Source organism: Dendrobates tinctorius, unplaced genomic scaffold (assembly GCF_039654945.1).
Source record: "Dendrobates tinctorius isolate UK_male_01 unplaced genomic scaffold, ASM3965494v1 ptg000099l, whole genome shotgun sequence".
Lineage (NCBI taxonomy): Eukaryota > Metazoa > Chordata > Amphibia > Anura > Dendrobatidae > Dendrobates > Dendrobates tinctorius.
The window spans coordinates 7,073,069-7,100,171 of record NW_027361767.1 but is presented as its reverse complement, the minus strand read 5'-3'; the positions used below and the strand labels follow the sequence as shown (position 1 = coordinate 7,100,171).

At 48.2% G+C, this 27,103-nt stretch overlaps 1 protein-coding gene across 4 annotated transcripts in view; it reads left to right on the top strand.

The window, feature by feature from the left end:
• The window catches only part of DNM2 (dynamin 2), a 70,404-nt gene that overhangs the window by 20,579 nt on the left and 22,722 nt on the right, over nt 1–27,103 (top strand). For all 4 annotated transcript variants that reach the window (XM_073587538.1, XM_073587537.1, XM_073587535.1 and 1 more), the window contains 8 exons: nt 3,850–3,999; nt 8,047–8,250; nt 8,413–8,511; nt 22,517–22,677; nt 24,838–24,980; nt 25,923–26,058; nt 26,327–26,394; nt 26,490–26,628. In XM_073587538.1, coding sequence (XP_073443639.1) covers nt 3,850–3,999; nt 8,047–8,250; nt 8,413–8,511; nt 22,517–22,677; nt 24,838–24,980; nt 25,923–26,058; nt 26,327–26,394; nt 26,490–26,628 — 1,100 coding nt within the window. The remainder of the gene's footprint in view (nt 1–3,849; nt 4,000–8,046; nt 8,251–8,412; nt 8,512–22,516; nt 22,678–24,837; nt 24,981–25,922; nt 26,059–26,326; nt 26,395–26,489; nt 26,629–27,103) is intronic.

Genomic DNA, 27,103 nt, shown 5'->3' with positions numbered 1-27,103 from the left:
TCGCCCCCATGGTCTCTCTTGGGAGGGTCATATGTCATTTTCACTTGACTGCTGCAGCCGATCAGTGAGCACCGATTGGCTGCAGCAATCTTTTTACATAACAAGACCACATGACCCCCCCCCAGAGAGATGACCGCAGCAGAGGTGCCAGGTCAGGAGCTTTTGGTAGCGGACTACTCCTTTAATCCACTTTGACATTTTCAACTCCGAGTCTCCGTTTTACTTAAAGGAGTATCCCATCTCCAAGATCCTATCCCAATATGTAATATTAGTAGCAAATACCTTCAATTAGAAATGCAGTATAGTTCTTCTGATTCGCTCTGTCCCTTACCCCATGTGCGGGGCATTGCAGTAGCTTAGGTATCCATGGTTAAGACAGCTCATATACTGACAGTTGTTAGTGGTCATAACCATGGATACCTTAGCAATTGAAATGCCCTGCACATGGAGTAAGCAGCATAGCTAATCAGAAGAACTGTAGTACGTTTGTAATTAAAGGTATTTGCTAATATTTATATTACTTATTGGCATAGGATCTTGCAGATGGGAATACCCCTGTAATATTAGTATTCCTCATGCGAGGAGGAATCGTGTTACTCCGTTACTCCTCCTGGAAATGTTTAAACACATTGTTTCCAGTAACGGCAGGTTATCAATCAGTTGCCAATTTTTTCCGTACATTTCCAGGAGGAATAACAGAGTGACAGCATTCTAAGAAGATGAATGATTTTCATGGGGCAGGTCCTGGTGTTCCAAAATTTCGCCTGTATGAGCAGCTACGGGCGGCGTTGCGCTGGTGGCTGTTGGGCAGGCGTTGCGCTGGTGGCTGTTGGGCAGGCGTTGCGCTGGTGGCTGTTGGGCAGGCGTTGCGCTGGTGGCTGTTGGGCAGGCGTTGCGCTGGTGGCTGTTGGGCAGGCGTTGCGCTGGTGGCTGTTGGGCAGGCGTTGCGCCGGTGGCTGTTGGGCAGGCGTTGCGCCGGTGGCTGTTGGGCAGGCGTTGCGCCGGTGGCTGTTGGGCAGGCGTTGCGCCGGTGGCTGTTGGGCAGGCGTTGCGCCGGTGGCTGTTGGGCAGGCGTTGCGCCGGTGGCTGTTGGGCAGGCGTTGCGCCGGTGGCTGTTGGGCAGGCGTTGCGCCGGTGGCTGTTGCGCTGGGGGCGGGTAGGCGTTGCGCAGACAGGTGACGGGGAGGCGTTGCGCAGGCAGGTGGCGGGCAGGCGTTGCGCGGCTGGTGGCCGGTCGTCTTCTACATCTCGTCTCTTCTCTTTCCAAACAGCAGGGATTAACATCAGACAGTTGCGCTCACTGAGCCGGCTGCCATCCAGCTGATGTGTATCTGCCCTGCCTGCTGGAACTTGTAGTTCCAGTACAGCCCGGATGTCACACAGTGGCCATTCCTGTTCTGGGGCGAGAATCCTAAACCTTCACCTTTCGTCTGCTTCCAGCAGGCAATTAAGGGCATCTCCTGCAGGTCCGACCTGTCTGACAGTTTCCCGGCGGCTTTTAATAATTCTTTTGGTGACTCAAGTTGTAATTTTAGTAACAGATTAACAGGAGGAAGTAACCTGCTGCACTCTGGCTGTTGTGAAACTACAGCTCCCAGCATGCCCCGGCTGGGTCTGGCATTACAGCGCAGTTTTCATTGAAGTGAATAGGACTTGGCTGCAGTACCACATGTAGCCTGCAGGCAGCTGTGGCGCTGTTTGCTTTACTCTAATTTTCCCCCTATGCTTTGTGCCTCGGGTGCTGCCTGTACTTGGGGAAGCGTCCATGGTTGCAGTTTCCTCCGCGGGGTGTTCTTTTTCTTCCCACCTGTCCGTGTCCCTGCGCTTGCGTCATCCTGCCGCTTTCACAACTTGCCGGCCCTAAGGAGCGGCCCGGTGACAGCGAGGATCTTGTGACTGGTGATGTAATTGTCTTCCACGCTGTGCCTGGCATGTGGTGAGCACAGACAGCGGCGGGCAGTGTGTGCAGCCTGTGTACACAGCCACTAGGTAAACACACAGCGGCACGGTATCGCCGCTCCGCGCGGTGCCAGTCATTACACGGTCCCGGGTGCCACCTCGCCATCACCTGACCTACGGCTGCGCGCCGGAGCTGCAGCCATGTGACCTGCCATAGTTAGGCTGTGTGCCCACGTTGCGTTTTTTAAGTGTTTCCGCAGCGCTTTTAGACGCGTGTTTCTGCTGCGGAAACACTAAAGAAAAGCATCCAATGTAATATGGAAAACGCACATGTTGTGCTAATGGTGCGTTTATTTCCGCTGCGGAAACGCTGAGTGGAAAAAAAACGCAGCATGTTCATTAATTGTGCGGAAACGCATTCAATTGTATTTCAAAAACGCATAGGAAAGCGCATGCTAAAACGCTTAACAAAAGCGTCAAAAATGCTTACAAAAGTGCATCATAAAGCGCATGCGTTTTCCCGGGAAGAGGGTGTGCGTTTCCGATCAGGAATATTCTGCATCAAAAACGCTACGTGGGCACACAGCCTTAGAGTTCCGCCTCTCACATCCTCCGCTGGTGCTTGCAGTCAGTGAATGAGAACCGTCTTTACATTCAGAAGCCACAGGTGGCGCACGGCGCTGGCCGTGGCCTGGACACGAAAGCTTGTGATGAAGCTCTGTGAGCGAAACGCATCAGCAGCTGCACAAATCTCTCTCCACTAGTTTGTTGCAATGTATCAGTCAGGAATTTAGGCCGTTTAGCTCAGAGTATTGTTCAGACTGAGAATAACGAAGTCTAGCTGTGTGCAGGCTACTGCCGCTCCAAGGAAATAGGCTTCATCCACTGACCGCAAGCGCAGACATTGAAAAAATGTATGGAGACTTCTCATCCCATCACAGGAAGACAGGAGGGAGGAGCTATATGACACGGAGACAGGAGCTGTGACAGGGAGACAGTAGGGAGGAGCTATGTGATGCGGTGACAGTCACGAGGGAGGAGCTATTTCACATGGAGTCTGCTTCTCCCAACACAGGGAGACAATTAGAAAGAAGGACTATGTGACATGAGGTCTGCTGCTCCCACCATAGTCAAGAGGGAGGAGCTATGTGACAGGAAGACCGTCGGGAGAAAGGAGCTGTGTGACATGGAGTCTGCTTTTCCCAACACAGGTGGACAGTCAGGAGGGAGGAGCTATGTGATGGAGACTGTCAGGAGGGAGGAGCTATGTGACATGGAGTCTGCCCCTCCCACCACAGGGTGACCTAGTCAGGAGGGAGGAGCTATGTGTCATGTCTGCTCCTGCCACCACAGAGTAAAGCCCCCGTCCCACACAGCGATCTCGCTAGCAAGATCACTGCTGAGTCACAAGTTTTGTGACGCAACAACGATCTCACTAGCGAGATCGCTGTGTGTGACACTGACCAGCGACCGGCCCCCCTGCCGGGTATCGCTGATCGTCCTGGAATGGCCAGGACATTTCTTTTTATCGCTGGTCTCCCACTGGCCAGCACACATCGCTGTGTGTGACAGGCGGGAGACCAGCGATCATCGCGCTGGTAACTAAGATACACTGCAGGTAACTAAGAGACGTGCCTCGCTTGTTACCTGCGTGTCGTTGTCCTGATCGCTGCTGAGACCTGCCTGTTTGGCGACACACCAGCGATCCTGACAAAATCATATCGATGTCGGTATCGCTGGTGAGTCGCTATGTGTGACGAGGCCCTAACAGTCAGGTGGGAGGAGCTATATGTCATGGAGCTTTCTCCTCCTGCCACATGCTGACAAAAAGGAGGAGCTATGCATTATGGAGACTGCTCCTCCCACCACAAGGTAATAGGCAGGAAGGAGGAGCCTCTTCTCATTGTGAATGGCTGCTTTACAGTAACCCTGACTGTCCATTTTCTTCAGAATATGCAGAATTCCTACACTGCAAATCCAGGAAGTTTACAGACTTTGATGAGGTTCGTCAGGAAATCGAAGCCGAAACGGACAGAGTAACTGGAACAAACAAAGGCATCTCACCTGTGCCCATCAATCTGCGGGTGTATTCTCCAAACGGTGAGTGCCCGGTGCATCCGCTCCTCCGCAGGCCGTCTCATTAACGAAAGTGCAGCTCTTCACAGGAAGCTTCCCTGTGCAGCACATTCTAATACACACATACTACACTGCTCAAAAAAATAAAGGGAACACGTAAACAAAAGAATATAACTCCAAGTAAGCACAACCCTCATCTGTGGACGTCGGGCCCTCAGACCATCCTCATGGAGTCGGTTTCTAACCATTTGTGCAGACAGATGCACTTTTATGGCCTGCTGGAGGTCATTTTGCAGGGCTCTGGCTGTGCTCCTCCAGTTCCTCCTTGCACAAAGCCAGAGGTAGCGGTCCTGCTGCTGGGCTGTTGTCCTCCTACGGCCCCCTCCACATCTCCTGGTGTAATGGCCTGTCTCCTGGTAGCGCCTCCAGCCTCTGGACACTACGCTGACACACAGCAAACCTTCTTGCCACAGTTCGCATTGATGTGCCATCCTGGATGAGCTGCACTACCTGAGCCACTTGTGAGGGTTGTAGAGTCTGTCTCATGCTACCACAAGTGTGAAAGCACAACCAACATTCAAAAGTGACCAAAACATCAGCCAGAAAGCATTGGTACTGAGATGTGGTCTGTGGTCCCCACCTGCAGAACCACTCCTTTATTGAGGGTGTCTTGATGATTGCCAATAATTTCCATCTGTTGTCTATTCCATTTGCACAACAGCATGTGAAATTGATTGTCAATCAGTGTTGCTTCCTAATTGGACAGTGTGATTTACTTGGAGTTATATTCTGTTGTTTAAGTGTTCCCTTTATTTTTTTGAGCAGTATATTATAGTAGTTAGGGGCAGTATTATAGTAGTTATATTCTTGTACATAGGGGCAGTATTATAGTAGTTATATTCTTGTACATAGGGGGCAGTATTATAGGAGTTATATTCTTGTACATAGGAGCAGTATTATAGTAGTTATATTCTTGTACATAGGGGGTAGTATTATAGTAGTTATATTCTTGTACATAGGGGGCAGTATTATAGTAGTTATATTCTTGTACATAGGCGGCAGTATTATAGTAGTTATATTCTTGTACATAGGAGCAGTATTATAGTAGTTATATTCTTGTACATAGGGGCAGTATTATAGTAGTTATATTCTTGTACATAGGGGGTAGTATTATAGTAGTTATATTCTTGTACATAGGAGCAGTATTATAGTAGTTATATTCTTGTACATAGGGGGTAGTATTATAGTAGTTATATTCTTGTACATAGGGGGCAGCATTATAGTAGTTATATTCTTGTACATCGGGGCAGTATTATAGTAGTTATATTCTTGTACATAGGAGCAGTGTTATAGTAGTTATATTCTTGTATATAGGAGCAGTATTATAGTAGCTATATTCTTGTACATAGGGAGCAGTATTATAGTAGTTATATTCTTGTACATAGGAGCAGTATTATAGTAGTTATATTCTTGTACATAGGAGCAGTATTATAGTAGTTATATTCTTGTACATAGGAGCAGTATTATAGTAGTTATATTCTTGTACATAGGGGGCAGCATTATAGTAGTTATATTCTTGTACATCGGGGCAGTATTATAGTAGTTATATTCTTGTACATAGGAGCAGTGTTATAGTAGTTATATTCTTGTATATAGGAGCAGTATTATAGTAGCTATATTCTTGTACATAGGGAGCAGTATTATAGTAGTTATATTCTTGTATATAGGAGCAGTATTATAGTAGTTATATTCTTGTACATAGGAGCAGTGTTATAGTAGTTATATTCTTGTATATAGGAGCAGTATTATATTAGCTATATTCTTGTACATAGGGAGCAGTATTATAGTAGTTATATTCTTGTACATAGGAGCAGTATTATAGTAGTTATATTCTTGTACATAGGGAGCAGTATTATAGTAGTTATATTCTTGTACATAGGGAGCAGTATTATAGTAGTTATATTCTTGTACATAGGAGCAGTGTTATAGTAGTTATATTCTTGTACATAGGAGCAGTGTTATAGTAGTTATATTCTTGTATATAGGGGCAGTATTATAGTAGTTATATTCTTGTACATAAGGGGCAGTATTATAGTAGTTATATTCTTGTACATAGGAGCAGTATTATAGTAGTTATATTCTTGTACATAGGGGGCAGTATTATAGTAATTATATTCTTGTACATAGGAGCAGTATTATAGTAGTTATATTCTTGTACATAGGGGCAGTATTATAGTAGTTATATTGTACATGGGGGGCAGTGTAGTAGTAGTGACACTTCTAACCCTGGCTGACAGTGAGAACAGGGTGAAGCTTCCCCAGAATACAGAGAGGTTTGTGTCTTGAGGATCCTCCAGGAATGTAGTACGGTTTTCTGGATTTGTGTGTTACAATCGTGCGCCTTTGTTTCGCTCGGAGCCTCTGGTTGTGTGTTCTTCTGACCTCGGCCTTACAGTATCCTCTGACTAGTGGACATTGTGTGCTGAGCGGATTTGTCCTCAGGGAGCGGATAGAGTCCTGTCCTCCTGGCGTCGCTCGCTCCGCGCCGTCTGGTGAAAACGTGGGTTTCCCTGGGCCTCTGTCCCGATTTTGGGTTGTCCCTTAGAGCAACTCTCCACAGCCCGGTGCGTTAAAGGGATGACTGAAAGTCTAACTATAAAATACGGAGCCATGTGTATTAGTGACCCCGTCTGTAAGAGGAGGGGAGAGCTCCATCACATTGGACGTCTGAGGCTCTGCAGGACTCCGCCAGATGAGAGCGGAGGACGAGCAGCGGGTGGTGTCCTCTTTCCTGTGCGAAGGGGAGAACTTTTAATATGTGGTACCTCCCCTTTAAGTCTAAAACAGGGCTGTGGAGTCGGTAAGCCAAACCTGTGACTCCGACTCCTCAATTTCCCTTACACCGACTCCACGACTCCGACTCCCACACATATTGCTTATATTTAAGTGAAAAATTTATTGTAGTACAATGTGAACCTCAGACATTTAATCATTTTTATGATTCAATAATCAAGATATTTAGATAGAACAGAATATATATTGGTGTACTACCCGGTTTTCATTCTTTTTGGTACAGATACGATATGGATAGACAGATATGGATAAATGGATAGATACAGCAGATTTATAATCTGCTTTTGCTATTGAAAACATTATCTATGAGCTCAAAAACCTTTCAGGTGATGCAGTTTTTTAAAAAGATGATCAGCTTTTGCAGCTGAAAAACGTATCCTCAAAAAACACAGGAAAAACGCTGTGTGTGAATGTAGCCTTAGATCAGGAATAGAACAGCCATTTATAGGACATTTCATAACTTTCCCAAACTCCTATGAAAAAATATTCAGCACATCCTGCATTGAACTACTGTACCCAATTTATTATATATTTTAGGAGTCGGAGTCGGTCCATTTTATACCGACTCCAACTCCGACTCCACCAAAATGAGCACCGACTCCACGACTCCGACTCCACAGCCCTGGTCTAAAAGTCTTTATATCATACATGCGTTCTACTGGTGTTGAAATGCCGTTGACATCTCCACCTGGCGGAGTGAGGAGCAGAGATTCCCCAATATTTCACTGCCCTAGAGGTGAGAGTCCCGGTGCCGGCCCACCTAGGCCACTGGTTGATAAAATTAAAGGGGGATTCTTTCATAAGCTCTTTACTTAAGCTATGTTAGTGAAAAAGTAAATGTTTTCCTCACTCTTCCCAGGTCCAACACAGTCTTTGCTGCTGCACGCAATGTTTTTTTTTGTCTGCAGCGCTGACGTCATGCTGGCAGTGCTGCAGTCAATCAGTGGGCTCAGCAGCTCTGAGCGCCTTGTGTCGTCACCGCTGCTGACAAAACTCCGGAAGCAGCAGCAGAGACTCGGCAGTGGACCTGAGGAGCGTGAGTAGAGCACAGTTTGAATTTTTTTTTTTTTTTTTAGTACCAACTGCTTTTAATAAAGGAAAGAGGTTTCTGACAGGTGACAACCGCTTTACGTTTCCTTCTCCCCGATATGGCGGCGTTCCCTTTGTGTTACATTGCACAGTGCTGTAATACTGAACCTGTATTTGTTACTCCCGCAGTTCTCAACTTGACCTTGATTGACCTTCCGGGTATCACCAAGGTGCCTGTCGGCGACCAACCCCAAGACATAGAGTACCAGATCAAGGACATGATCCTGCAGTTCATCACCCGGGAGAGCTGCCTGATCCTGGCCGTCACCCCGGCCAATACTGACCTGGCAAACTCTGATGCCCTGAAAATGGCAAAGGAGGTGGATCCACAAGGTAAGATGGCGGCGATGGTAATACCTACACTGCTTATAGGAATGATGGCGGCACTATCTGCATGACAAACTGCAGAAGAAAATCCTAGGAACTGAACATCCGCGTCCATCGCTGGTTGTCTTAATAACTCAAAAAGCGTCACTGTATGTCTCTATATTCCAGGTTTACGGACTATTGGCGTCATAACCAAACTGGATTTAATGGATGAAGGCACCGACGCCAGAGACATCCTGGAGAACAAGCTGCTGCCCCTGAGGAGAGGTAACCGTCCTGCACTGTGACTCTACTGCTGTACACAGGGGCAGTATTATAGCAGTTATATTCTTGTACATAGGGGGCAGTATTATAGTAGTTATATTCTTGTACATAGGGGCAGTATTATAGTAGTTATATTCTTGTACATAGGGGCAGTATTATAGTAGTTATATTCTTGTACATACGGGGCAGTATTATAGTAGTTATATTCTTGTCCATAGGAGCAGTATTATAGTAGTTATATTCTTGAACACGGGGCAGTATTATAGTAGTTATATTCTTGTACATAGGGGGCAGTATTATAGTAGTTATATTCTTGTACATAGGGGGCAGTATTATAGTAGTTATATTCTTGTACATAGGGGCAGTATTATAGTAGTTATATTCTTGTACATAGGGGCAGTATTATAGTAGTTATATTCTTGTACATAGGGGCAGTATTATAGGAGTAATATTCTTGTACATAGAGGCAGTATTATAGTAGTTATATTCTTGTACATAGGGACAGTATTATAGTAGTTATATTCTTGTACATAGGGGGCAGTATTATAGTAGTTATATTCTTGTACATAGGGGCAGTATTATAGTAGTTATATTCTTGTACATAGGGGCAGTATTATAGTAGTTATATTCTTGTACATAGGGGCAGTATTATAGTAGTTATATTCTTGTACATAGGGGGCAGTATTATAGTAGTTATATTCTTGTACATAGGGGGCAGTATTATAGTAGTTATAATCTTGTACATAGGGGGCAGTATTATAGTAGTTATATTCTTGTACATAGGGGCAGTATTATAGTAGTTATATTCTTGTACATAGGGGCAGTATTATAGTAGTTATATTCTTGTACATAGGGGGCAGTATTATAGTAGTTATATTCTTGTACATAGGGGGCAGTATTATAGTAGTTATATTCTTGTACATAGGGGACAGTATTATTGTAGTTATATTCTTGTACATTGGGGGCAGTATTATAGTAGTTATATTCTTGTACATAGGGGGCAGTATTATAGTAGTTATATTCTTGTACATAGGGGGCAGTATTATAGTAGTTATATTCTTGTACATAGGGGGCAGTATTATAGTAGTTATATTCTTGTACATAGGGGGCAGTATTATAGTAGTTATATTCTTGTACATAGGGGGCAGTATTATAGTAGTTATATTCTTGTACATAGGGGGCAGTATTATAGTAGTTATATTCTTGTACATAGGGGGCAGTATTATAGTAGTTATATTCTTGTACATAGGGGGCAGTATTATAGTAGTTATATTCTTGTACATAGGGGGCAGTATTATAGTAGTTATATTCTTGTACATAGGGGGCAGTATTATAGTAGTTATATTCTTGTACATAGGGGGCAGTATTATAGTAGTTATATTCTTGTACATAGGGGGCAGTATTATAGTAGTTATATTCTTGTACATAGGGGGCAGTATTATAGTAGTTATATTCTTGTACATAGGGGGCAGTATTATAGTAGTTATATTCTTGTACATAGGGGGCAGTATTATAGTAGTTATATTCTTGTACATAGGGGGCAGTATTATAGTAGTTATATTCTTGTACATAGGGGGCAGTATTATAGTAGTTATATTCTTGTACATAGGGGGCAGTATTATAGTAGTTATATTCTTGTACATAGGGGGCAGTATTATAGTAGTTATATTCTTGTACATAGGGGGCAGTATTGTAGTAGTTATATTCTTGTACATAGGGGGCAGTATTATAGTAGTTATATTCTTGTACATAGGGGGCAGTATTATAGTAGTTATATTCTTGTACTTAGGGGCAGTATTATAGTAGTTATATTCTTGTACATAGGGGCAGTATTATAGTAGTTATTGTCAGGAACACCGCACTTTACTTGCTCACTGAGCCAGTGCGCGTGTCCTGAGTGTCAGGATCCTGTCAGCGCCGGCGTGCAGCCTCCGCTGAGCAGGGACTCACCCGCACTGTAGGGGTTTCGGGGTCAGGTACAGCCAGAAAGTACCGATGCACAGGACCTGTGGATGCTGAAGTTTAGCAAGCAGACACGGGACCTACGGTCATGTGACTGCAAGGGGGCGGGGCTTAGCGTCCTGCTTAGTGAGATGGAAAGACACTTTACAGAATTACTCAGTCAGGCAAAACGGGGTTCATACTCAGAGATAGCCGTAACGTACCAAGGATGAGAGAGAGCGGATAGTCAGCGCCAAGCAGCAGTCAAAACCAAACAGACATAGAAGGTACCAGGCAGAATCCAAAGCGATATCCAGAGAACAGACCGAGTCATACACAGAGAATCAAGCAACCAGAACACAAGAACACAGCAAAAACACTCAGGGGTCACCACACAATGCCAAGGGCAAGAGTATAACTGACAGGGATGGGAGCGTCCTGAGGCCATAAGAAGCCTCCCCCAGAACCAGGGAGAGGCCACAATCGTAGCCCCAGGTGTGCAGGTAAGCCTGCACCGGGATCACAACCTTTAACCCCAGAAATGCCAGTCATCAGCACTGGTTCCAGACATTAACCCCACGTGTGCGAGTCAAACCCGCACTGAGATCATGACAGTACCCCCCTCTCAACGGGGGGCCTCTGGACCCCCAGGCTTGCCCGGGTACTTAGCATGGAAAGCCCGCACCAGGCGATCAGCATGCATCAAACGGGCCGGTACCCAGGACCTGTCTTCCGGTTCATACCCCTTCCAATGATCCAGGTACTGTACCGACCGCCGTACCAACCTGGAATCTACGATATGACCAACCTCGTACTCCACCTGCCCCTCGACCAAAACCGGAGGAGCAGCAGACTCGGAGTCCCCCCGGACTGCTTCAAAAGGTTTCAGTAGAGATTTGTGGAAGACATTAGGGATCTTGAAAGAGGGTGGAAGGCACAGCCTATACGCCACTGGATTGATTTTTTCCACAATCTTGTACGGGCCAATGAATTTGGGCCCCAACTTGGCTGAAGGAACCTTCAACTTAATGTTTTGCGTGGAGAGCCAAACCTTATCTCCAACCTGAAACGTGGGCCCTAGTGTTAGTTTCCTGTCCGCGAAAAACTTATACCTGTCCTGAGACCTAGATATACTCCGCTGAACTTCTGCCCACGTATTCTGTAATCGCTGAACAGAGCCCTCATCCCCGGGACACCCCGAGTCCAGACGAGAAAACTCACCAAAATGAGGACTGAACCCATAATTGATCAAAAAAGGAGTCATACCCGTGGATTGACTCACCCGACTATTGAATGCAAATTCAGCCAACGGCAGTGCATCGCACCAGTCATTCTGTCTAGCAGAGGTTAGACACCTGAGGATCTGTTCCAGGGACTGGTTAGTGCGCTCCGTCTGACCATTGCTCTCAGGATGGTATGCAGACGAAAAAGGACAGAGACATCCCTAATTTTTTGCAGAAAGCACACCAAAACTTGGCCACAAACTGCACACCACGATCAGACACCACATTCAGGGGTACCCCATGCAACCGGATCACATGCTGCACAAACAACCTGGACAAAGTCTCAGCTGACGGTAGTGCGGCCGGGTGTACAAAATGAGCCTGCTTAGAAAACCTGTCCACCACTACCCATACCACTGTATTACCCTTAGATGGAGGGAGATTGGTAACAAAATCCATGGATAAGTGAGTCCATGGTCTTTCGGGCACTGCCAAGGGCATCCGCTCCCCTGCCGGCCGGCTATGAGAGCTTTTAGAACAAGCGCAGACCCCACAACCAGCAATGAATTTTTTTATGTCCGAACCAAGGGTAGGCCACCAAAAGATCCTAGCCACCGCCAGACGTGTGGCTGAAATACCAGGGTGAGCACTCGGCTTGGATTCATGTAACGCCTGCAAGAGTTTCAGGCGAAGTTGCTCTGGGACAAACAACTTCCCCCTCTGGCTTGGCCGCCGGGGCCCGCGACTGGGCCCCCTGAATCTCCCGTTCCAATTCAGATGAGACCTCTGCTATCACAACCCCAGGGTGAAGAATGGAGGACAGTGGCTCAGGGGGCGACACCGGCTGAAAACTGCGCGATAAGGCGTCAGCCTTGACATTCTTAGACCCTGGACGAAATGTAATCGTAAACTGAAAACGGGAAAAAAAGTGACTAACGGGCCTGTCTGGGCGTTAGTCTCTTAGCAGACTCAATGTATGACAAATTTTTGTGATCCGTAATCACCGTAACCGGGTGACTGGCCCCCTCCAAAAAGTGCCTCCATTCTTCAAACGCCAATTTGACCGCAAGAAGCTCTCTATTGCCTACGTCGTAATTTCTTTCCGCAGCAGAGAACTTCTTGGAAAAGAAAGCACATGGCCTGAGGTTGGTTAGAGTGGCAGGCCCTTGGGACAACACCGCCCCCACCTCGGAGGCGTCCACTTCCACGACGAATGGTTTGGACGGATCTGGCTGCACTAACACAGGAGCAGACATAAAGCTTCTTTTCAGGGTCGCAAAGGCCTCTCTTGCGAGCGAGGACCAATTTCTCACATCTGCACCTTTACAAGTAAGATCTGTGAGTGGTTTGACCACCTGTGAAAACCCCTGAATAAATTTGCAGTAATAATTGGCGAACCCCAAGAAGCGGTGAAGACCCTTAAGGTCTTGGGGTTGCACCCAATCCGCAATGGCCTGCACCTTCTTGGGGTCCATGCGAAAACCCTCACAGGACACAATCCCAAAAAAGACAATTCTTGAACAAAAAACACATTTCTCCAATTTGGCATACAGATGATTTTCCCTCAGTCTTTGGAGAACGGTTCGTACATGATTCAGATGAGATTGACTGTCGTGTGAGTATATCAGAATATCGTCTAAGTAAATGACAACAAAACTACCAATGAGATCCGAGAATACCACGTTGATGAAATTCTGACATATGGCTGGGGCATTGGTAAGCCCAAACGGCATGACTAAATTTTCAAACAGTCCCTCGGTCATGAGGAACGCGGTTTTCCATTCTCCCCCCTCCCGGACCCTTATCAAATTATATGCCCCCCCGAAGATCCAGTTTGGAGAACCATTTTGCCCCTGAAAGTTGGTTACACAAATCGGGAATCAACGGAAGGGGGTACGTATTCCGTACAGTAATCTTGTTCAGCTCACGAAAATCGAGGCAGGGACTTAAACCACCATCTTTTTTCTTAACAAAAAAAAAAAACCCTGCTGCCACAGGTGAGACTGAGGGACGTATGTGTCCTTTGCGAAGACTCTCCGCAATGTAATCTTTCATGGCCAAGCGCTCAGGGCCAGATAAATTAAACAGACGGGCTTTAGGCAATTTAGCCCCCGGGACCAGCTCGATAGCGCAGTCAAAGGGTTTATGTGGCGGCAACGTCTCGGCCTCGCTTTCAGAGAATACATCTTCGAATTCTTTCAGGTACTCCGGAATACCTTCCAGCTCGACAGATGACACAAACAGATTTAACAGGTTCAACCAATAGTATAGACTTATCACATAACATCGAATCATTAAACCCCCACTGAACAATCTCCCCCGTTTTCCAGTTAATAACTGGGTTATGGTGTTGTAACCAGGGCATGCCCAAGACCAACCCTGCAGGTAGATTCTCCAGAACAAAACAACTTATGTTTTCCACAGGAGTAGCTCTCACTCTGAGCGAAAACAAGTCAGACATAAAGAGAATTCCCTCCTTAGTGAGGGGAGAGGAGTCAATGGCCACCACCTTGATCGGAACCTTGAGCCTAACTGTCCCTATCTTACAGTGTGTGACCAATTGGGAGTCAATGAGATTGATGGATGATCCGCAGTCCACGAAAGCTGTAAAGGGAAAACAACAATCGTCCATTAACATTTCCACATGAAGCAACACCTTAGAAAACGAGGAAAAGGGTACCTGAGGGTCTGAGTAGTCTCCCCGCTGACTACCCAGACCTAGTCATTTCCCGCCGACCGGGTTGATGATGGACAATCAATTTTTCGAAATTCTGCGCTGCTGTCATTTGGATTTGGTGCATGTGCAATTTGATTCTACAGCTGGTGTTCAATATCATGGAGCTGTAGCTGGTAAATGTGCAGATCGAGATCTCTGTTCATTGTCGTCTTCCTTTTAAAAAATGAGGTAGGTCAGTGAATAATCAGTGACCTGTCATAGATGCACAGGAGGCAGGTGGTGGGGTGGGGCAGCAGAAGACCCCAGCACTGCCCTGATGCACAGAGATATCATTAGCCAGAAACATTAGAGGCTGGTTAAACAAGAACCACAGGTCGGAATCCTTTACCGCCGGTATCGTATAAATCAGTATAACAGCGCCATTATGGCCAGGCTCATACTGTACATTGCTAATATCTGATGACCGCTTCTCTTTAATGACTTGAGAAATAATATTTTAGTAATGTAATAATCTTGTTTTCTGTTTGATCCTCACGGGACTCTGGTGATCATTGTGGATCCGATTTGCTTCACGACTGAGTAGTTTCTGACTGTGTTCCCCGCCTGGAATTGGGGAATTAACTCTTTCAATCCCTAACACAGAGAACCCTGTTGGATTAGCATTATAACCCAAAGTAAAATGTACAGAAATTACGCACACTGCGCTGTACGACCGATATCCGAAACGCGTCGTCCGGTACGAATTTTGAGAGGTTGAGCGGTCCAGCCTACTTATTGAAATTTGCAAATTTTGCATGAGGCTAAATATTCAACCAAAGAGGTGTTCCAATCGATATACTGCTGTACGGTGTCATTAGCATTGGTCGAAAAAGAAAAAATCATCTCCGGCAGGCGATGACTGTGTACTACGGCCGGGACCTGCCGCTATTGTTTGTGGGGGGGTGTGGAGCTCCGCCCGCGATTGTTAACCTGTTTAATGCTGCTGTCTATTTTTGACAACGGCATTTAACTCCCGACAACGAGCGTGCGCAGCTTTACTTCCGCCCATCGCCGCACCCGTGACGTGATCTCGGGTCTCCGATGGATCAAAGGAGATTGTGATTTCTGCTAAATGCAGCGATGGTGAAGCGTCATCTTTTTTTCCAGTTTTCGAGTACACTATGGTAAAATGATTGGTGTCCTTCACAGGTAAAACTCGTCCCTCAAAAAAACAAGTTCCTATGTCTTAGTAGACAGAGTAAGGGTACTGTCACACTAAGCGATGCACCAGCGATCCCGACAACGATATGGATCGCTAAGTGGTCGCTAGTGAGCTGCCACACAGGCAGATCTCACAGCGACGCAGCAGCGGTCGGGGGTCGCTACTTACCTGTCAGACGCGGCGATCCTGACGTCCACGCGTCACTCGTCGGCGCCAGCAGGAAGCTGACAACGAGAAACTTCCCAGGCCGTTCTCGCGCGATCAGCGATAACCAGCGGGGGAGCCGGCCGGAGGTAAGTATCACACATAGCGATATCGCTAGCAATATTGCTGCTATGTGACAAAAAACAGTGATGTTATAGCGATATCGCTTAGTGTGACAGGCCCTTAAGAGTTAGAGCTCTGGGAAGAAGGGGAGGGAAAAGCAAACATATAAATGAAAATAGGCTGCAGCGTGAAGGGGTTAAAGAGGTCGCCCACTAGGTTTTGATTGCTGACTTTTCCTTAGGATAAGTCATGAATGTCTGATCGGCTGGGTCCCGACACCTCCACCGATCAGCTGTGATCGGTGCTGGTGGCTGCCGCTGACTGGAGGAGTACTCCCTTGCAGAGTTGCTCCATCTTCTCATAGTGGCCGCCGCAGGGTACTACACATCTGCCTCCTAATGATTTGGGCAGAGGTCCAGTACCAAGCCTCGGCCACTGCCAGAAGACAGAGAAGCTCCACAAGTGAGTACTTCCGATCAGAAGCCACCGACGCCCATTACAGCTGATTGGCAGGGGTACCGGTTGTCGGACTTCGGCCGATCAGATATTGATGACCATTTTTATGGATTGGACCTCGATGTAAAAGTGGTAGCCAATTTCTATAATTCAAAGTGAAAGTTCACACCTCCTTTTCATACAAGTCTTCATATAATGCCCAAAAGTTTCCAGTGTTTGTGTTTAAGGTTTTGGATACATTGCTGTAATGTCTCTATAGGCACATTAGCGAGCATGATTTTAGTCAGTACACCCCATAGCTCTAAGGCTTCATCTACAGTCGCTGATATACATATTTTTTGGAGGGACGTGGGGGTGGTTGAGATATTTGAAGTTCCTTTTAAGTGTCTTTCAGTTCGGGTTCTGGTACCCAACCCAAACTTTAGTCTAAAGTTCGATTCAGGTACCAGAACTTCCCCCGGACTTGAACCAGAATCCTATCTTCATTGAAATGTATGGGGACCCGAACTTTGGAGCTGGTAAAAATTCTCTCTCTTTCCTGGACTTCCCCCGGAACCCTGAACTTTGCACCGGACTTCCGGGATAAAGTCCGTTTTCGTCGTTTAGCATCGGGCACTAACTGTACGGTACAACCCCCAAGCTTTTAATTTTGGGTTCGCTCCTCTCTACTCTAGATTTAACAAACCCAGCTTGGTCCTTATGATGCACCAGGGATGGGCTAATGTCTGAGACTCTGTTAGAATTTTAGAATATAGTTTGAGATCGGTATTAAGTAATGATATTGGCCTGAAATAATTCTCATGCTCCGGTTTTTTTCCTGGCTTGGGAAATGGAACTATGGTCGCTCGTATTATTTCTTCTGGAATTTTACCGGTTTTAAATAGATTTTGAAAACCTAATAACAGATGTGGAAATACTTGATCAAATATATTAAAATATTCGCCAATTATTCCGTCAGGGCCTGGAGATTTATTATTTTTAGCCATTTTTAATTGCTTGTTTGTATTTCCGACTGAGTTATAAAGCCTACGAACGAAGTTCAAGGGCTGCCAAACATTTGAAGAACTGAAATACCCCCTGAAAGATGCGTAGAGGACGGCCTCTGAGAACATTTTTTGACAATTTTAAGAAGATTGTGCAAAGAGACAGAATTTGTCAATGAACTCCTGGAAAGAAGCTATCATGTCGTGGACTGCGGAAGAGATTTGTGTGTCCAGAAGGAACACTCCTTTCCATTAATGACACGGACGTGACACAACGAAAAATAAAACAAGATGAGCGAAAAAGCAAGAACTTGATTGAAATTAAAGTTGTTGACGTGCTGACTGAAGACTATGTGCAGAGTGAAGATCTTGCCACCATTGCTGCTGTTATTGAAAATTGAAGAAAAACCCCACAACAACGATGGGATGGAGATGGCCCTATGCACTGTAACTAGTGAAGAGCAGAGGGTCAGTGCAGTTGAAGAGAGTGACAGTCAGCGGACTTTCCCCGAAAGAGGAGGACCTGCGTGCGCAGGAAGTGCTTGGCGAGTCCTGTCCAAAAATTAGGAGGGACTCCATGAGGGCCTCATGTGACCCGCTTGATATGGTGGTGGAGGAGGACACGAAATGTTAGAAAACAAGAACTGTATACCCTTGTTTGGATGGAAAGGGATGCATGGTAATACATCAGAAAAAGGAACATTTTTGTTGACTTCATGTTCCCTACGGTCATCCAGTGGGGTTGAGAAGTTCAGGCCAATCCACACCGGTTTCATTTTGATAAGTCAACCTGTCAGGATTTTCAGTTGACAGGCAGATACGCATCTCATTTATTATGCCCCCAGCGTTGCTAAAATCTTGCTAAGACAAAACGCTAGCTGTAGGGCAGGCCAGCACCTCTAAGACGAGAGGGAAAGTTCATATCACGTGTCCAGCTTGGATACCCAGTAATTGTACAGCACAGGGGAAACACGGAGGACGCTAGTGGTGGCGGCTAGGTACTCCTTCACCATCTTGCACAGCGTTTCCCTCTTTGTCAGAGTACCCCTCGCATCAGGGCTTGGGCTCTGGAAGGGTCTAATGACACTTTCCCTGACCTTTGATAGTCTTCCCCTGCTTCTGTTGGACCTGGTGTGTCTCTCCTTCATCTCTACTTCTTGATTGTCCAAGGAACTATGACGTCTGGTGTCAGTGTTGTCAGATGGGAATTTTTGTACTATATGTATTATATGTATTAAATGATTTTACTAGCCCTTTCCGCTGCAGGAAGGAGAGATGGAAAGTTCTCCTTGGAGCATGGGTAAACAACCAGTAATGGGTGGTGCCCAAAATGCGTATAATGCGAGGGTCACGGGAAAGGCAGCGGGACATAAAGTCAGCCATGTGTGTCAGACTCCCAACTGGAAAGACTTCTCTGTCCCCACTAGGAGGATGAATCTCCATCTCCTCGTCCCTCTCCTCCTCCTATTCAGCCCATCCACGCTGAACAGATGAGATGAAGCTGGTGTGGGTAGTACAGTCTGTTGCGCATGCAACCATCTCATGTTCCTTATCCCCATTATCATCCAATCTGCACTGAGAAGATAAGAGGCTGAGCTAGGTAGTATCACCCTGTCTTTCTTCCTCCATCTCCACTTGGTCCGCATGCAAAGCTTCCTCTTTCATTGTGAGTAGCGAGTGTTTGAGTAGACACCAAAGTGGGATGTTAACGCTGATTATGGCGTCATCGCCGCACACCATCTTGGTTTATTCCATATTTTTGTAGAACTTCACAGATGTCAGACATCCATGCCCACTCGTCTGTTATGTGCAGAGGCTTGCCGGAATACCAACGGGTGTGTTGTAGCTGGTATGCAACTTATGCACTTTGCGTACATAGTTTTGCCAACATGTCTAATGTGGAGTTCCAGCTCATAGTGACGTCACAAACCAGTCGGTGAGGTGGCACTTGCAAACGCTGCTGCTGCAGCACTGCTAGACTGGCGGTAGCTTTAGGTGACTTGTGGAAATGGGTGCACATTTGGTGTGTCTTCACAAGTAGCTCAGGCAAATCTGGGTAGGTTTGCAGAAAGCGCTGAACCACTATGACAACATGGGTCAGGCATGGTCCTGTGCGCGCTTGCAAAGCTTCAGAGCCGCCGCCAGGTTACGGCCATTATCGTATGTGATTCAATTCAAAGAAAGCCAAGATGAACGGCACCAAGGCTCTAATCCACCAGCAACAAGTCGAGGATCAATCACAGGCACACAGTGTGTAAAACACTGCTGGGAATAACAGTGCTCAGCATCAGAAAAAAACATGCTAAATTTGTAAGAAAAAAGATGCGGCACTCACCCAGATTTGCAGTGCAGTGTTTCTTTATTCAACCATTAAAGGTCACACAATAAAGGACGGGCAGGTAACATGAGGCATGCGGGGGAAAAGACGGACGACAGCCGTTTCGCGTACACAGACGCTTCAGCAGGTCCAGTGCAGAAACACTGCACTGCAAATCTGGGTGAGTGCCGCATCTATTATCGTATGTGACCATGCTTGGTTGTAGGATGAGCGGCGAGAAGATACAAATTAGATATTAGAAAAAAATTTTGACAGGAAGGGTGATCAATGAGTGGAACAGGCTGCCACGAGGGGTGGTGAGTTCTCCTTCAATGGGAGTCTTCAAACAGAATCTGGACAGACATTTATCGGAGATGGGTTTAGTGGCTCCTGCATTGAGCAGGGGGTTGGACACGCTGACCATGGAGGTCCCTCCCAACTCTACCTTTCTTGGTTTCTATGATCTGTCTGGCCTATTAAATCTTTCAACAACTCTGGCGGTGTGCTGTTTGTCACTTGAACAAATTAATTTCAGCAAAGCCTGTTGTCGATTCACGTAGGCTGTGCTTCCAGCTTGTGTTTCCAGCTTGTGTTTCAGATGGACGACAGATCAGAGGAAGAGGGGTGCAGGAGGTGGGTGAAAAATTGATGAAGCTAGGTCCTGCAAGTCTGTGTGTCAGTAGCACGTGTGCCATCCAAGGCCTCCACAAGGTTCACCTAGTGTGCTGTGAGGGAAATGTTGCGTCCCATGCCTTAAGCACTTGTCCACATGTCCCCGGTTAAGTGGACCTTCCCAGTGACTGCATTGGTCAGGGCATGGATGATGTGATGGGATACATGGTGGGGACGGCACAGAGGGAGAAGTAGTGGCGGCTGGGGACCGAGTACCCAGGGATGGCCACCGCCATGAGTTTGCGGAAAGCCTCCGTGTCCACAAGCCTAAACTGCAACATTTCCAAGGCAATCAGTATGGGAATGTGGGTGGGTGGCAGCGTATACACGCATTGCAAGGCCTGGGATAGGGGCAGCTTTATGCTTTGCTGGGACAAAAAAGTGGTTGCTCATGGTGCTTGCAAATGTACAAGGACAGATGCAGGGTGAGAGGTATCCGCACCTGCGTCTGGACAGAGGATTGGCAAGCACATAGCACAAGCGAAGAGTCAGTGGTGTCACCTGCAGACAATGATTCTGGAACCAAGCTTTTGGCCCACCTAGTTGGGTGCTTGGATGACATGCCTGAGCATGCTAGTGGTGGTGAGGCTGATAGTGGTCAGGCCCCTTCTGATCTTGGTACTAAACAGGTTGTAAATGACCATTTTCTTGTCTTCCACGACTTCTGTGTAAAAAAAAAAAAAAAAAAAAAAAAAAAGTGCTAGACTGGAGAACACTTAACCCTTGGCCTGAGATCTTGCCACATGTGGGTGCTCTGGTGAACAGTTGCCTGCCTTCTCCTTCTGGCCACCTCACTGCCCATTCCTGCCTATTGGTGTACTGTGGATCACTTCCCCTCTGAGCAGCTGTTCTTGCTCTGCATGCCACCCTCCCAGGTTGGGTCAGTGACTTCATTGTCGTCCACCTCATTCTCCACTTCCACACTCTGCTCCTCCTGGCTTGTTGGCTACGGTATCTCATCATCTACCTCTTGAGACATTAATTGCTGTTCCTCACTATCGTCATCTTTTGACAGTGGCTGCTCAAATATTTGGGCATCACTACATACCATTTCCTAATGTCCCTTTTGAAACATTGCGGGTGAGAGGCCAGAGTCATTAAATGGACATGTAAAGCGCTTTTCAGAGTGTCCAAGTGTAGGATCACTTGTCTCCTGGGATTTGCCACGGTGGGAAGGAGGAGGATCAGGGTGAGGATTATGTGGTCTAGACTCCTGGCTAGTGGGACTTGAACATGTGTAAGACTGGGTGGTCTTGGGAAACGGACTGGAAGTGTCTGCTATCCAGCCGACCACTTGTTTGCACTGTTCTAGTTTCAAGAGTGGTGTTACACACCCCACCTTTAGCAACTCTATTTCTGCGGCACTTCTTTAGGTTGGGCTGTAATTTGCATAATTCAGGCATCGTTTCCATATTTGCTGTGAAGAACATAGCAGTGTGGGCGGGAAGCTTGGTCTTGTGGATGTGTTTTTGTTGTGCGCCCTCAGAAGGCACAGTATCACCTTGCCCACAGCCTCTGCGTGCACCATCAGCAGCACTTCCCTTCCCTCGTCCCTTGCCGCACATTTTGCGCATATTAAATTAGGTATGCAGCTAATAGCAGTATTAATGGGGAATAGAATAGATGAAGGAGTTTTGTTTGTATTTTGCAGCCAGCAATGTAATACACTACTATCCCTTCTCCAGCAGCTCTCCATACACTATGTCCTGGCACAGTGTGGCAAGCATCCAGTCACCAGATCTTGTATAGACCCGATGACGTGATGCGACTGGCCAATGATAGTAATACCAGTAGCCAACATGGCTATGGCATTACTGAGTTTGGCATGCAATCCTTGCGTGTTTAGTGGCTGTCTAATGGCTGCAAAACATGCAACTGTGGAGACTGTAACATCTCACTCGAGGTATTTGATATTATTATTATTACACCTACTACATAATGGGATAGGGTCTTGGCGATGAGATACCCCCTTAACGCTCTAGAAAAATTGGTTAACATCCAGAATAGTTCCTTTGGCAAGAACATCGATTTGCGTTCTGTGAAAAAAAAAAACCTTCACTGACAAGTTAAAAAAAAAAAACGTAATTGTTGTTCACTTAAAAATCCGTTTTGGATACTGATGTGCGTTTTTTGTTCTCCTACTTCTGCGGTATTCCAGGAGTATTATATCCCAGTTTTCTGCAGAATAGGAACATCCTGCACGTGAAGGTGTTATTTTCTAGGTTTGGCGCATGTTTGATCATAGGACCTGTGTGATTGTCTCCTCTGCAGGTTATATTGGAGTGGTGAACAGAAGCCAGAAGGACATAGATGGTAAAAAAGATATCCGGGCCGCCTTGGCGGCAGAACGGAAGTTTTTCCTGTCTCATCCTGGTTACCGCCACATAGCCGACCGGATGGGCACTCCGCATCTGCAGAAGGGCTTAAACCAGGTACAGTCCTATTGGCCACTCTATTTCTGCGGCTCTTCTTTAGGTTGGGCTGTAATTTGCATAATTCAGGCATCGTTTCCATTTTTACTGTGAAGACCAAAGAACAGTGTTCGAAGAACAACAAAAATTTGTTTCCATCAGTGTTTCTGTGGATTGGGCTGTGTTCAAGGTTTTCTGTATTTCATGCTCTCACTCTACGATCCTGTGGTCCTTGTCAGTCCTGCAGCAAAAACACCCTGTCGATCTGTCAGCTTCCCAGACACCTCTATTTGTTACCGCGCCCCCCACCCTGGGCTTCTCTTTTTGTCTGTCCATGTTTCCCCCCATTTTTTCTGGACTCCTCCACTTGTCCTTCCAGGATCCCCTATCCTTCCCTCGGACTCCTCTGTGCGTCCATCCATGTCTCCCCCGTCCCCGGACTCCTCTGTGCGTCCGTCCCCGTCTCCCCCGTCTCCTCTGTGCGTCCGTCCCCGTCTCCCCCGTCCCCGGACTCCTCTGTGCGTCCGTCCATGTCTCCCCCGTCCCCGGACTCCTCTGTGCGTCCGTCCATGTCTCCCCCGTCCCCGGACTCCTCTGTGCGTCCGTCCCCGTCTCCCCCGTCCCCGGACTCCTCTGTGCGTCCGTCCCCGTCTCCCCCGTCCCCGGACTCCTCTGTGCGTCCGTCCATGTCTCCCCCGTCCCCGGACTCCTCTGTGCGTCCGTCCCCGTCTCCCCCGTCCCCGGACTCCTCTGTGCGTCCGTCCGTCCACGTCTCCCCCGTCCCCGGACTCCTCTGTGCGTCCGTCCACGTCTCCCCCGTCCCCGGACTCCTCTGTGCGTCCGTCCCCGGACTCCTCTGTGCGTCCGTCCCCGGACTCCTCTGTGCGTCCGTCCCCGGACTCCTCTGTGCGTCCGTCCCCGTCTCCCCCGTCCCCGGACTCCTCTGTGCGTCCGTCCCCGGACTCCTCTGTGCGTCCGTCCCCGGACTCCTCTGTGCGTCCGTCCCCGGACTCCTCTGTGCGTCCGTCCCCGGACTCCTCTGTGCGTCCGTCCCCGGACTCCTCTGTGCGTCCGTCCCCGGACTCCTCTGTGCGTCCGTCCCCGGACTCCTCTGTGCGTCCGTCCCCGGACTCCTCTGTGCGTCCGTCCCCGGACTCCTCTGTGCGTCCGTCCCCGTCTCCCCCGTCCCCGGACTCCTCTGTGCGTCCGTCCCCGTCTCCCCCGTCCCCGGACTCCTATGTGCGTCCGTCCACGTCTCTCCCGTCCCCGGACTCCTCTGTGCGTCCGTCCCCGTCTCCCCCGTCACCGGACTCCTCTGTGCGTCCGTCCGTCCACGTCTCCCCCGTCCCCGGACTCCTCTGTGCGTCCGTCCGTCCCCGTCTCCCCCGTCCCCGGACTCCTCTGTGCGTCCGTCCGTCCCCGTCTCCCCCGTCCCCGGACTCCTCTGTGCGTCCGTCCGTCCCCGTCTCCCCCGTCCCCGGACTCCTCTGTGCGTCCGTCCACGTCTCCCCCGTCCCCGGACTCCTCTGTGCGTCCGTCCCCGGACTCCTCTGTGCGTCCGTCCCCGTCTCCCCCGTCCCCGGACTCCTCTGTGCGTCCGTCCCCGTCTCCCCCGTCCCCGGACTCCTCTGTGCGTCCGTCCCCGTCTCCCCCCGTCCCCGGACTCCTCTGTGGGTCCGTCCAAGTCTCCCCCCGTCCCCGGACTCCTCTGTGGGTCCGTCCAAGTCTCCCCCCGTCCCCGGACTCCTCTGTGGGTCCGTCCACGTCTCCCCCGTCCCCGGACTCCTCTGTGCGTCCGTCCCCGGACTCCTCTGTGCGTCCGTCCCCGTCTCCCCCGTCCCCGGACTCCTCTGTGCGTCCGTCCCCGTCTCCCCCGTCCCCGGACTCCTATGTGGGTCCGTCCAAGTCTCCCCCCGTCCCCGGACTCCTCTGTGGGTCCGTCCAAGTCTCCCCCCGTCCCCGGACTCCTCTGTGGGTCCGTCCAAGTCTCCCCCGTCCCCGGACTCCTCTGTGGGTCCGTCCAAGTCTCCCCCGTCCCCGGACTCCTCTGTGGGTCCGTCCACGTCTCCCCCGTCCCCGGACTCCTCTGTGGGTCCGTCCACGTCTCCCCCGTCCCTGGACTCCTCTGTGGGTCCGTCCACGTCTCGTTCACCTCTTGTGCCTTTTCCTCTCGTGTTCTAGCAATTGACCAATCACATCCGGGAGACGCTGCCGGCGCTGAGGAGTAAGCTGCAGAGTCAGATGCTTTCCCTGGAGAAGGAGGTGGAAGAATATAAGAACTTCCGCCCGGATGATCCCACCCGGAAGACTAAAGCTCTCCTCCAGTAAGTGACACAGCCTCCTGCCACTAGGTGGCACCACTGCTCTGACAATACAGGGAGTGATAGAATATCTGTTGGTGCCTGGAAACTGTCAGCAAGCAGGTTATCTGCTATTGATATACATAGCTGCATTTTCAAATCTGCAGGCTTCAGAGCTGAAATCCCTTAACCTTCCTTGCATTCTGTGAAGGTTTCTTATGGGAGCACTACTAAGCTTGGTGTTTGTGTCCACTACCACTGTCAACACCATGAATGCAGCTCTGGAGTATATTCTGGTGCACATAGGTCAAAACTCGGGACCGCACAATGTCTTAAAACATCTGGGCGTCCCACTGAAGTCTGCAATGATGTTTTACAACATATTAGATCTTGCAGCTACAGGAGTGGCAAAGGGGCCGGCACACCCGTCCTCCCCCCTATATAGAGAAGTCAGCGATGTCTTTCTGAGCGAGCACGGTGTAGGAAGTGCTAACATCGCCTCCTCCTGTCCTAGTGATCATGTGATCGCTGGGGCGCTGTAAGGAAGCAGGATCAAATCCAGGTAAGCTCAGCAGTGCAATCAGGAGGCCGAATTCCCCTGTAACTGAGGCCGATATGACTGACAAGTTACAGGTGAAATCCGCAATAATAAATCAGTATGGAAATTTTCCAATGCCCCCAAAGGTATTTTATGACATTATGGAGGAGCACAAAAGAAAGCCACTCCCAATCTGAACTGCTGTTTTCAAAAAATCCCAGGTGTCGGATATATAAATAGACCCATTTTTTTTATTTTTGTTTCTATACATTTTGAGCAAATTATAGGAAAAAATAAATACAGATGTAAAAAAAATGATTAAAAAAAAAATTGAACATCGCGAAAATAATCTGACAAACGTTAGAGATTTTAGCACTGAATGTTGGAAAATAAGTGACTACAATGGTTACGGAGCCTTTCCTGTCCAGGATGGTGCAGCAGCTCGGCGTGGATTTCGAGAAGAGAATTGAAGGCTCTGGCGACCAGGTGGACACGCTGGAGCTCTCCGGAGGGGCCAGGATTAACCGCATTTTCCATGAACGCTTTCCCTTTGAGCTTGTGAAGGTAACTCCAGGCTCTGATATGGTGGGAATCGCTGGGATGATGAGGGGGTCCCATATGTGTAGGAGTGGTGGTCACGCATCTACTCTACTCCACTGACTTGTCTGAGGACTGTGGGACCACCATTCTCGGTGTTGGTGGGAAGTCACTGATCATTTTGGGGTCCTTCTGGCTTACTTTGAGAGATCTGCGTTAGCCAGTATTGCCCGTATCTGAGCACCCCTTTACCATCCCTGTGTTTAACCCTTTCCGTGTTACTTCCTTATTGCAGATGGAGTTTGACGAGAAGGATCTGCGACGAGAAATCAGCTACGCCATTAAGAACATCCACGGCGTGAGGTGAGCGGGGCTCTCCCCGCACCTGTGTCCAGAGCTCCCCCTTACCTCGCCCCCCACCGTCCCCTGAGTCTTCTCTCTCTCTCTCCACCCCACAGGACAGGGCTCTTTACCCCTGATATGGCCTTCGAGACGATCGTGAAGAAGCAGGTGGTGAAACTGAAGGAGCCGTGTCTGAAATGCGTGGATCTGGTCATCCAGGAACTGATTAACACTGTGAGGCAATGCACGACCAAGGTGAGGCTGCTGAGAGTAGTGGTCCTGCGCCATGAGCGAGGGGTGTGTAATTGTGTATGTGTGTATACGGTATTATATAGTGTGTCTGTGAGTGCAGTATTATATAATGTGTACGGTGTTCTATAATGTATAGTATGTGAACGATATTATATAATGTGGGGCATGCGTGTGGAATATAATGTACGGTATTATATAATGTGCGGTATATAATGTACGGTATTATATAATGTGCGGAATGTGCAGATCAGATCTAGAAAATCAAGCTATAGACGTATACATACACTATATAGAGAGAGATCTGCCCAGCTGGGCCCAGGCTCCTCTGCCCTCCCCATTCCTGCTGGGCCCTGGCTCTTCTGCCCCCCCATGGCTCCTCCTCTAAACCACCCCGCGCCGGGCCCTGGCCCATATAACTCTTGATTGCTGTCAGTGATTAGAAGTCTTCCTGCCACAGGTGAGGGAGCAGTCCCTGGCG